Raw genomic sequence first — 12,585 nt, 5'->3', positions numbered from 1 at the left:
ACTGACAGTTCCAGGGTTCATAAGTGGGATTTTTCTTTTCTTCATCTTTTATTCTTTTTTCTCTTCTATGTTTTCTTTCACGGTGGAATGTTAAAAACGGAAGATATACTGGTTTTCGCCTTTGGTGAATAACTTAACGAAATACAGTATTATTATTAAAATTTACAACTGCTACTGATCATCATTGCCTATTTATCTATTTATTTGTCTACATAAACCAATAACTTTTAATCTATGTTTTTATCTGTTAGTCCATCTGTCTACCTACCTGTCTACCTATCTTTCTATCTATCTATCTATCAGTCAATCAATCAATCTATCTATCTATCTATCTATCTATCTATCTATCTATTTATCTATCTGTCTGTAAGTATGTCATTCTAGTTATCGATCTGTCCATCTGTCTATCTATCTGTGTTTGTCTGTCTCTTTATCTATTTATCTGTCTATCTGCCATGTCTGTCTATCTGACTATCTCTCTATCTATCTATCTATTTATCTATCTACTGTCTATTTCCACTCATTTATCCCTACCTTAATTTCAAAACCCACGAAGTAAACCGGGAATCAAGAAAGGCCGTTCAGAGTTTATTTTATTCTCCCATGGTAAAATATCACGCAATGACTTAAGGGAAAATAATACATTCCAATGGAATATGTTAAATATCTCTCGGTGCCCCTTGTTTAAGATATATATATATATATATATATATATATATATATATATATATATATATATATATATATATATATATATATATATATATATATATATATATATATATATATATATATATATATTTTTTTTTTTTTTTCAAGATTGACCGGTGCATGAACTTATTGTTGCCACCATCACAATAAAAAAATAAAAAGGAAGTTGTACAGCCTACCAACCTGTTGCTCTATCATAGTGGCTTTCTTGTCGAGTTTAAGCTCATCGTTATTTATGATCTTCATGTAAAACTCTATGCAAAGAAAATATGGTGCTACTTTGGTATGCGATCTACATAGCCAATGTGATCTACTAGAGTCAAATTCCGTATACTTTAGTATGCGATTAACATGTTTTATTTATTTATTATGGCTTAAATAAAAGATTCTACATATACGTATATTTGCCAAAAAAAAAAAAAAAAACAGCTTCTTTCAATTGCCTGAGTGTTTGCTTCAGTGTTTGGATAAATATATGTCGCTGATGGTTGACAGTTGAATAATGATCATTTAAACAGTGATGTTCCTCATGGTTCTGTCCTGTCACCCACTCTCTTCTTTTTATTCATCAATGACCTTCTAAACCAAACTTCTTGTCCTATCCACTCCTACGTTGATGATACCACCCTGTACTTTTTCACGTCTTTTCATAGACGTCCAACCCTTCAGGAAGCAATCATTTCACGCAGGGAAGCCACAGAACGCCTGACTTCTGATCTTTCTAAAATTTCTGATTGGGGCAGAGCAAGCTTGGTATTGTTCAATGCCTCAAAAACTCAATTTCTCCATCTATCAACTCGACACAGCCTTCCAGACAACTATCCCCTCTTCTTCAATGACACTCAACTATCCCCCTCTTCTACACTGAATATCCTCGGTCTGTCCTTTACTTATAATCTGAACTGGAAACTTCACATCTCATCTCTAGGTAAAACAGCTTCTATGAAGTTAGGTGTTCTGAGACGTCTCCACCAGTTTTCCTCACCCCCCCAGCTGCTAACTCTGTACAAGGGCCTTATCCGTCCATGTATGGAGTATGCTTCACATGTCTGGGGGGGTTCCACTCATACCGTTCTTCTGGACAGGGTGGAATCAAAAACTTTTCGTCTCATCAACTCCTCTCCTCTAACTGACTGTCTTCAGCCTCTCATCGCCGCAATGTTACATCTCTAGCTGTCTTCTACCGCTATTTTCATGCTAACTGCTCTTCTGATCTTGCTAACTGCATGCCTCCCCTCCTCCCGCAGCCTCGCCGCAGAAGACTTTCTTCTTTCTTTTATCCCTATTCTGTCCATCTCTCTAATGCCAGAGTTAACCAGTATTCTCAGTCATTCATCCCTTTTTCTGGTAAACTTTGGAACTCCCTGCCTGCTTCTGTATTTCCACCTTGCTATGACTTGAATTCCTTCAAGAGGAAGGTTTCAAGACACTTATCCTTCAATTTTTGACTACCGCTTTTTACCCTTTTCTGGGAGTGGCATCTCAGTGGGCTTTTTTATTTATTGGATTTTTGTTGCCCTTGGCCAGTGTCCCTCCTACACACAAAAAAAAAAAAAAATAGATAAATAAATTAGAATATGCTGGCCATTTGTCAGAATGAGAAACCGAATTTTCCGCAGCTTCTCTTTGAATTATGGGTTCCAGTGTTTAACAATTTTTTTTTAAATTTGTAAGGAAAAATAGCGGCAATCTCCACCTTTCTTCAATTCGAAGTCCCAGGGACCAGCAATGGGGAGTTTTCGGAACTAAACAGCTAGATGTCGTTGCTGCTCATCTAACTGTGGGAAAGAGAGCTAAAATATTGTTGTAGTAAATCCCAGGTGCGTAAAGATGCATAGAACATTGATCATCATGATACTATTGAAATGATGTATCGACTTTTCAATATCCGGTATAGATAATGTTGAGAGAATGTGGTCAAATTAATAATTTTTTTGGTGTGTGATTATTGAGTAAACTGCTAGCATTATCTTAAATAAAGCATATTACAAGTATAAAAACTATTGATTTGGACAATGAGAAAAAAAATCACACTGTACTTTATAGTATGACACAACCTACTCATTAACATCGTGATATATGGTTCGTTTTTTTTTTTTTTTTGTGGGGATTTTAGCATCCCTCTCACGAAGCGAGCGACAAGGCAAGGTAATCAAGAACCAAACCAAACACCTCTCAGGCGATCCTGCTGTTGCTGTAGTGTCCAGCTGCCGTAATCCATTGCTTAGGGCGTAGTGGAGATGGGCACCGCAGCAACATTCAACTTCTTGTCCAACAACGTGTTTCTTAAGTTCAACCAGCGCGGCCGAGTCAGGTGTTGGTTTTGGTTAGAGATATAGCATTACTATCGCCAGGACACTCGAGTTGCCAATTTTTTTTTATTAAAATTGCCGTTTCCATAAACTAGGAAGGAGATCTATGTAATTTGGACTTTTGACTGTCACAGACGTGTTGCCTTTATGTTTACTGTCGTCTAGATTAAGACGTTTCCAATCAAGAGTGTATTCATTTCGAAATCTTAAGATGACCAAATAAATCTAAATGCCGATTCACTAGAAAATCAACTTATATACATTTGTTCATGAAAAGAGTTTGATTTTACTTGTGTTACTACTCAGAAGGGATTACGTAGAAAATATATTATATAAGCTCATTGCATCTTCATGTAAATAGAATAACACTGTAGGTATAACTGATATTGCTTGTATGTGAGAAAAGAGTTTGTATGTTGCCACCTGGTGACAGCCACTAGTTCTGAAAACTCCCCATTCGTCTTCCACGGTTTCGGTTGTTTTCTACTTCAACCTCGTTGTCGTTTGATTCTGGAACATTCTGGACTGGAGCATCGGCATTAGAACAGACATTCCACTCATTTTTTTTTTTTTTTTTTTTTATGTAGGAAGGATACTGGCCAAGGGCAACAAAAATCTAATAAAAAAAAAATGCCCACTGAAATGCCAGTCCCTTAAAAGGGTCAAAGCAGTGGTCAAAAATTGGTGGATAAGTGTCTTGAAACCTCCCTCTTGAAGGAATTCAAGTCATAGGAAGGTGGAAATACAGAAGCAGGCAAGGAGTTCCAGAGTTTACCAGAGAAAGGGATAAATGATTGAGAATACTGGTTAACTCTTGCGTTAGAGAGGTGGACAGAATAGGAGTGAGATAAAGAAGAAAGTCTTGTGCAGCGAGGCCGCGGGAGGAGGGGAGGCATGCAGTTAGCAAGATCAGAAGAGCAGTTGGCATGAAAATAGCGGTAGAAGACAGCTAGATATGCAACATTGCGGCGGTGAGAGAGGGGCTGAAGACAGTCAGTTAGAGGAGAGGAGTTGATGAGACGAAAAGCTTTTGATCCCACCCTGTCTCTAACAGCAGTATGAGTGGAACCCCCCCAGACATGTGAAGCATACTCCATACATGGACGGATAAGGCCCTTGTACAGAGTTAGCAGCTGGGGGGGGTGAGAAAAACTGGCGGAGACGTCTCAGAACACCTAACTTCATAGAAGCTGTTTTAGCTAGAGATGAGATGTGAAGTTTCCAGTTCAGATTATAAGTAAAGGACAGACCGAGGATGTTCAGTGTAGAAGAGGGGGACAGTTGAGTGTCATTGAAGAAGAGGGGATAGTTGTCTGGAAGATTGTGTCGAGTTGATAGATGGAGGAATTGAGTTTTTGAGGCATTGAACAATACCAAGTTTGCTCTGCCCCAATCAGAAATTTTAGAAAGATCAGAAGTCAGGCGTTCTGTGGCTTCCCTGCGTGATATGTTTACCTCCTGAAGGGTTGGACGTCTATGAAAATACGTGGAAAAGTGCAGGGTGGTATCATCAGCATAGGAGTGGATAGGACAAGAAGTTTGGTTTAGAAGATCATTAATGAATAATAAGAAGAGAGTGGGTGACAGGACAGAACCATGAGGAACACCACTGTTAATAGATTTAGGAGAAGAACAGTGACCGTCTACCACAGCAGCAATAGAACAGTCAGAAAGGAAACTTGAGATGAAGTTACAGAGAGAAGGATAGAAACCGTAGGAGGGTAGTTTGGAAATCAAAGCTTTGTGCCAGACTCTATCAAAGGCTTTTGATATGTCCAAGGCAACAGCAAAAGTTTCACCAAAGTCTCTAAAAGAGGATGACCAAGACTCAGTAAGGAAAGCTAGAAGATCACCAGTAGAGCGGCCTTGACGGAACCCATACTGGCGATCAGATAGAAGGTTGTGAAGTGATAGATGTTTAAGAATCTTCCTGTTGAGGATAGATTCAAAAACTTTAGATAAGCAGGAAATTAAAGCAATAGGACGGTAGTTTGAGGGATTAGAGCGGTCACCCTTTTTAGGAACAGGTTGAATGTAGGCAAACTTCCAGCAAGAAGGAAAGGTAGATGTTGACAGACAGAGCTGAAAGAGTTTGACTAGGCAAGGTGCAAGCACGGAGGCACAGTTTCGGAGAACAATAGGAGGGACCCCATCAGGTCCATAAGCCTTCCGAGGGTTTAGGCCAGCGAGGGCATGGAAAACATCATTATGAAGAATTTTAATACGTGGCATGAAGTAGTCAGAGGATGGAGGAGAGGGAGGAACAAGCCCAGAATCGTCCAAGGTAGAGTTTTTAGCAAAGGTTTGAGCAAAGAGTTCAGCTTTAGAAATAGATGTGATAGCAGTGGTGCCATCTGGTTGAAGTAGAGGAGGGAAAGAAGAAGAAGCAAAGTTATTGGAGATATTTTTGGCTAGATGCCAGAAATCACGAGGGGAGTTAGATCTTGAAAGGTTTTGACATTTTCTGTTAATGAAGGAGTTTTTGGCTAGTTGGAGAACAGACTTGGCATGGTTCCGGGCAGAAATATAAAGGTGTGGGCCACCTCTCTATCATGTATAGCACGAGAACAAGCTGTGTTAAACCAAGGTTTAGAAGGTTTAGGACGAGAAAAAGAGTGAGGAATGTACGCCTCCATGCCAGACACTATCACCTCTGTTTTGCGCTCAGCACACAAAGACGGGTCTCTGACACGGAAGCAGTAGTCATTCCAAGGAAAATCAGCAAAATACCTCCTCAGGTCCCCCCAACTAGCAGAGGCAAAACGCCAGAGGCACCTTCGCTTAGGGGGATCCTGAGGAGGGATTGGAGTGATAGGACAAGATAAAGATATGAGATTGTGATCGGAGGAGCCCAACGGAGAAGAAAGGGTGACAGCATAAGCAGAAGGATTAGAGGTCAGGAAAAGGTCAAGAATGTTGGGCGTATCTCCAAGACGGTCAGGAATACGAGTAGGGTGTTGCACCAATTGCTCTAGGTCATGGAGGATAGCAAAGTTGTAGGCTAGTTCACCAGGATGGTCAGTGAAGGGAGAGGAAAGCCAACATTCCAAAACCAAGGCAAGTGTTTTCCTTGTCTCTTGATAATAAAATAAAAAAAAAATAAAGTTTTTCGTGTTGTAGATCACAATATTAAGTGTAAATCACATAACAAAGTAGCTTTATGATACGTAAATACCAAGGTAGCATCGAAAATATGTAAAAAAAAAAAAAAAAATTGGTGTGTGTGTGTGTGTGTGTGTGTGTGATGCTTGAAATAACCACTAATTCATACGCAACTATTTGACAAAACATGTCTTGATCAGTCGAATATAGCATAGGGCAAGGCAGTTGTAGAAATCGGGCAAGCGTTTTACAGTGAGTACAGTGAGTCCATCATCCGTTGTGGCCTCAGAACAGCCAGCATTGTGTAAGGTGGCTGCACCGTGAGGAAGCAAAGGTGAAAATTGCGCAGAGTGAGGATTGGTTACTGACAAAGCTTGAGGAGCAACGTAGTTGCCGTGTGTGTGTGTGTGTGTGTGTGTGTGTGTGTGTAGGCGTTGTTGGAATCATGTGTGGTTGACGGATATGAAGGAGATATGTGTAGTCAATTCTTCAGCTCAGACCAAGACAAAATATTTTTTTTATTTTATTATTATTATTATTATTATTTTTTTTTTTTTTTTAGCTCAGACTTGACCTATTAACCTGGCCAAACAAGAGGCCGTGCTGGATCTCGGTAAGCTACCAGGTTAAAATAACTGTCACTATACGTAGTCAACGAGACACACATATTCTAATATAAAGTTATAACATGAAGCATAACAAGATCGGTAGGTAAGTATAGTAGTAGTAGTAGTAGTAGTAGTAGTAGTAGTAGTAGTAGTAGTAGTAGTAGTAGTAGTAGTAGTGTGGTAGTGGTGGTGATAATGGTGACTGATGTTGTTGTAGCTGTTGTTGCATAAATAGTAGTAGTAGTAGTAGTAGTAGTAGTAGTAGTAGTAGTAGTAGCATAAGTAGTAGAAGTAGTAGTAATAGTAGTAGTAAAGTAATTACAATAGTGATGGTAGCAGCGGTACACACAATAATAATTTATAAAATATTAATTGTTAAAACTAACTTTACTCATTACTGTAAATAATTTTCAGGTTCACAGGATGAATATTTCATCAGAGTGCAGTGAAGCTTACTGTAAGTTGTTGTTTATGCTGGGATGTTATCCATGGCTTTCGTCGATTGATATGAAATGAAGAATTAACATTCATCAGCAATCCGTCTTCTGTGTGAGGGTGGTTGCAGGACCTGATCCATCTGACGATTCTGCGTTGAGCGTGAAGATATAGTTTGTGCAGGACTGCAGACCGTCTACGACGTACACTATCTTGAATGAGGAAGTGTCACTTATTGTGATGTTGCCAGTGTCAAGGTTGCCCGCCCACTCCAGGGCGTAATCGGTGGCGCAGCGTGGGTTAGTGGCTGGCCGGAACCAATGAAGAGTGACGGAGGTGGTCGTAACATCGGTGACATTAAACGCTTGCGGTTCTGAGGGTATGGCATCCAAGGTCCTGTCTCTTGTTTCTCTCTCTTCGGACTGGAGGCCGCTTGAGGATTTTGTGCTGACTAGAATTCTGTAATCGGTGCATGGCTCCAGTCCGTAGATGGTTTCCTCAAAATTGGACTTCCTTACAACCCGTTGTGACTTAGCGTTTTCGTCAATGACTCTGGTGATGACTTCCTTCGCGCACTGAGGATCAACAGCTGGCGGTTCGCACCTCACCGTCATTTCCGTCACGTCGACGTCGACAACGTGTAGATTCACCACGGGGCCAGGACCTTGAGAAAGTAAAGCATTGAGCTGGTTAGTGAAGTAACACAACTATACAAGCATCAAATTTTCTATGACACATTAAACGTTTTTTTTTATTTTTTTAAGTAATGTAAGTTGACGAACTTGCCGAATAATACTGATGTTAGAAATCTGATCTGTCATAAATAATAAAATGTAAGAAGACTTTTCAAACAGGTACTGGTATTCTCTCCATCGTGAGGGGAGAACATGGCCAAAACTGGATGGACAAGATTTTGCACTTTATTATCAGTCAGACAACAATAACAACAGGAAAAGCGAAAAATAAATAAATAAATGAATAAATACTTACGGACATCTTCGGTGGAAGTAGAGTTGAAAGTGGAATTACTAACGAAGGTGCCACTGGGAGAGTGCACGGTGACTGAAAAGTCGTAATTGCTACACGGTAGAAGATCATGTACGACTAGGTTGTTGTCACCGTCACCTCCAACTTCCTGACATTGCTCCACAGGGTGCACGCCATCATACCAACACACTTCGAAGCTCCCTGAACAGCGGTCGTTCTCGTTGTCGCCCCAGCTTACTTTGATGGTGTCGGGTCCGCTGGGAGTCACCGTGACAGTGGGTGGCGCCAGTGGGTCTGGCATAAAACAGATCTATCAGTTGTTTGTACTCTCCTCTATGTCTTGATTAATATTTCCTTGATATAAACAACACTTGTGCCATCACTTAATTTCAATAATTTATTTTAAGACAAGAATCATATTTGTTGGTGCCTTAGATTTTTTCCTGGCCCTCAGACTCTTAACCTTGACCTTGTTACCTGTCTCCTCGGTGGCGGCGAACATGATGACCTTGTCGCTAGTCATCTCGGCCTCATTAGCCGAGCAGATGTCGATTGTGTAATTGGTACACGGGAAAAGTGGAGTGAATGTAAACTCATTGTCGTAACCTGAAACTGCCCTCATCGCAGGCCTCACTATCTTTGCGTGTGTCTCTCCGATGGTGATGCGGAACCTGAGTGCAGTAAAACGTTTAATATATTATCTTGAAAAAATAAAATAAAGTAAATAAATAAATAATATATATATATATATATATATATATATATATATATATATATATATATATATATATATATATATATATATATATATATATATATATATATATATATATATATATATATATATATATATATGCTTTACAGTCATTTGTAAACTCGCAGCTCGAACCGGTGTCATATATTTTTACTAATTAAACAAATTACCTCTCCAAGCAGAGGAAGTTATCTGATGGATTGTTCCACAGGAGTTGGATGGTTTCCGGAGTAATGAGTCCCACATGCACGTCCTCGGGTTTGCCGGGCACTGGGGAAGCGCAAGGAGTGTGATCAACGGGAGGAGGGAGAGGAATGCGTAACGAAGCTATGTGATAAAAGAATATCCTGTCTCATCACCCAAACAAATACTGTAGCTTAAGAAATTCAATAAAACGAGCTGAAATAATATAATAATAATAATAATAATAATAATAATAATAATAATAATAATAATAATAGTAATAATAATAATAACGATATCAATAAAGTGACTGTTGATGGAGATTAAAGCCACTAAATAGTAACTGAGTTAAAGAGATTGATAGAGCCGTGTGCAAGTACTGCCTTAGCTGTAGGAGAAAAGAAAGCGAAATAAAACGGACAAGTAAAATAAATAAATAAAAGAATAAAGATGATGGACAAGGAATACCCAAGACTAACCTCCATCGTGGGTCTTGAACACGTGTTCTATCGTTGGTCCTTCCTTCCTGGACGGAGTCAAGGGAGTCACGGTGACGTGGTAAGTGGCGCAGGCAGACATATTCTTCACGGTGACTGTCGTTGAGTTGGACTAGAAAACAGTTTCCATTATCTCACTGCTCTACCTTACACACACACACACACACACACACACACACACACACACACACACACACACACACACACACACACACACACACACACATACACACACACACACACACACACACACACACACATTGCGGGCACAACCAACACCCACATCTACATGTACGGCAGCCGTTGCTGTATACCCAGCTCACCTCCACACAAGGGTTATCTGTCTCCCCGTCCAGGCGGTAGCACACGCTGTAAGCGTCGACGCACCTTGAGTTCACAATTGGTTGGTTCCACTTAAAGCTTGTCGCAGCGTCGGTATCGGCCGTCACCATGATATTGCTCACCGCGCCCGGGACTGGAAGCACCGGAAGTTTGTTTGCAATGGGGGCACCAATGCATGTGTAGAGCCACCACATTATGCATAGATTTTTTTTTTTTTTAAGTTTGTCTCTGCCTTGAATGTGCACGGCTAACGGTAAACTAGAAATTTGAAATTTTGAAGCCATATACGAAGTAACTAATGAGGAAGAATCTAGAGTCTCAAATGTAAATGTCAGTCTGCTCACTCTCATCTGTGGTGTATCCGGTGGTGGTGGCGAGTTGTCCGTTCGTATCATCACCCGTTGGGGTGTAGAATATTGGCACCAGGTCGAATACATGTTCAATGCAGGCGTCCAGGTCTTCTATAATCCTGGAACAACTCGATGAGCTGCATTTGAATTCGCTTGTCAAGTCGGAGTCAATGGTTAGCGAGTATTTATGCAGAGGAAAATTGGTGTCGCCGTCGATGAAATCCCATGCAACCTTTATGTAACCAGTCCCGAATTCCTTAACGTGGAAGTTTTCAACATAACCTGTGGAGTGACAAGAGCAATCATATGATTATTTACTTATTTACTAACAGGATCTCTATTTCCAATCATTTTCACAAATTCGTGAATTAAGGAAATGAAAAAGCGCGAATTTTTAATCACATTCTTTGTGGTATAAAATACTAAAACGTCAAAACATCAGTGTGACTTCTCAAGGCAACTCACCGAGGTCTGCAGCAGCACAGGCTGTCACGAAGGCCGCTAAGTAAAACAAAATATACTTCATGGTTGGTATTCAGCAAGTGGTCCCTTCCTTCTTCCACCAAATACCGCTTCCCAATGGCTCTTCAGAGTGCGGCGCCAAGTTATAAAGCCGTTATCTATTCACGATCCTCGGGAAGCCATGTGTTGGTTCATTACACTGTTGCCAATATGCATGATTCACGTCATTCCTTTTCTGGAATCTCCCTACACATTCGAGGACGCATTTCCGGTTTGCTCCTGCAGCATGATGCTCTCACTATAGCCTACGTGCTTGTTAATGAAGGCTAGCTAGTATCACTGACGCGAAACAAATTCAGAATGATATCATATCATGAGTCTTCATTAAACATCGTCTAACAAATTCAAAGAAAGTGATCCTGGATGTATTTCTCTTAATGATTTTGTGTGTAATACCAGTGAAGAAAGGGAGTCATCAACGTCCTTGGTGGATAATGTGTTGAGGTAGCCTCTCTGCCCAAGTGGGCCCGGTATACCTGTATACGCTTTTATTTGGAATATCAAGTCAAATACAACAGCAAACATTGTTGAGTATAGGGAAAGAACATCTGAAGTGCCACCTAAATAAGCTAAGAAGGAAATGCTTTTGTTGGTGGTATCTAAAGTAAAGTCTCGAACTTGTATGTGCTTGTTAGCGTGGCACTCTGGTGTACTTGAAGCCGTGGTATGGACTGTTTGTATTACTAAAAGTGTGTGTGTGTGTGTGTGTGTGTGTGTGTAATTCTTTTGTACATGTATTCAGCAATCTTTTATTTTAAACTCTTTGTTAATTTTCATATATGTGTTTATTTGTTCATTAATTCAATTACTTATTTGCTTACTTATCTATTCCTTTATTTGTTTGTCTTTATTTGCTGGCGCTCTCTATTAGTATCCGCTATTATCAAATCAATATCGAGAAATATGGACCGAAGACTGCACAAGATTGGGGATTAATGATATATATATATATATATATATATATATATATATATATATATATATATATATATATATATATATATATATATATATATATATATAATCTGAACACACAGTGACGCCAAGGGGCCGTGTGTTTCGAAAATAACTTCATAGCAAAAAAGAGGTGAGGCGACAGACTATACCGCAGGCACTAAGAAGGTAACCTGTGCAGAATCATGTCTGGAAAATGGAAGATAAATTCTTACGGTTGCATTCATGAAGTCGGGGATCGTGGATGCAGGCAGGAGACAGCATATTCTAATATTTCCTTGAATGTTTCCAGTAGAACTTTCAGTATTTTAGCATGTTTGTTATTTACATAAATGTTCCTTAAGTCTAATAATATCACCCTTAAGTCTAATATTATCAACCCCCGCCCCTCCCCGTCTTGTGATGCATCTGTTCAGGTTCACAGTCACCCCTGAGATCCCCTTGACAACTAGGACAAGACATCTGACTATACTAACTGGCCTTGTCCATCGTGGCTTCCCATCATGTGTGGGCAATGCGTTAGGTTCTCCATATAACTATGTAACAGGAAATTATTTCAGCAATACATGGCACGTGCAGCACTTGGGAAAAGAGAGATAGAGAGAAAAAAAAAAACTTATCGTTAGAGCCCAATATCCAGCTGGTGGGAGAAGCGACAGATGTCCTTGTGGGGTTACAAAACACGGACTGTACTTCACCATGCAAGTGGGAGTTCAAAGGAAATTTTTTTTACTGCGCATTTACATAGGTATGTGTCCAGGAAGAGCAAATATTTCCATCTGCTAGTGACTGATTAATGTAACGAGGTGATGTGATGGGAAAAAAAAA

The 12,585-nt window shown here is 39.8% G+C and overlaps 1 protein-coding gene and 1 long non-coding RNA gene across 2 annotated transcripts; one reads left to right on the top strand and one right to left on the bottom strand.

Annotated features, from left to right (window-relative positions):
* The first annotated feature begins 1,644 nt into the window (after nucleotides 1-1,644).
* Nucleotides 1,645-7,118, top strand: LOC135100797 (uncharacterized). Its single transcript, XR_010268919.1, has 2 exons — nucleotides 1,645-6,840; nucleotides 6,871-7,118. It is a non-coding gene; the product is annotated as an uncharacterized LOC135100797 (long non-coding RNA).
* LOC135100795 (phosphatidylinositol phosphatase PTPRQ-like) lies at nucleotides 6,633-12,261 on the bottom strand. Its single transcript, XM_064004116.1, has 9 exons — nucleotides 12,234-12,261; nucleotides 10,747-10,942; nucleotides 10,276-10,563; nucleotides 9,913-10,064; nucleotides 9,572-9,701; nucleotides 9,080-9,179; nucleotides 8,633-8,826; nucleotides 8,159-8,449; nucleotides 6,633-7,832 (listed from the first exon to the last, which is right to left on the bottom strand). Exons 2-9 carry the CDS (start codon nucleotides 10,805-10,807, stop codon nucleotides 7,264-7,266), a joined length of 1,785 nt encoding a protein of 594 aa, XP_063860186.1. The 5' UTR covers nucleotides 10,808-10,942; nucleotides 12,234-12,261; the 3' UTR covers nucleotides 6,633-7,263.
* Between the last annotated feature and the right edge of the window lie 324 nt (nucleotides 12,262-12,585).

Source organism: Scylla paramamosain, chromosome 5 (assembly GCF_035594125.1).
Source record: "Scylla paramamosain isolate STU-SP2022 chromosome 5, ASM3559412v1, whole genome shotgun sequence".
NCBI classification, from domain to species: Eukaryota; Metazoa; Arthropoda; class Malacostraca; order Decapoda; family Portunidae; genus Scylla; species Scylla paramamosain.
The sequence above is the reverse complement of the archived record's forward strand: the minus strand, read 5'-3'. Positions and strand labels throughout refer to the sequence as shown.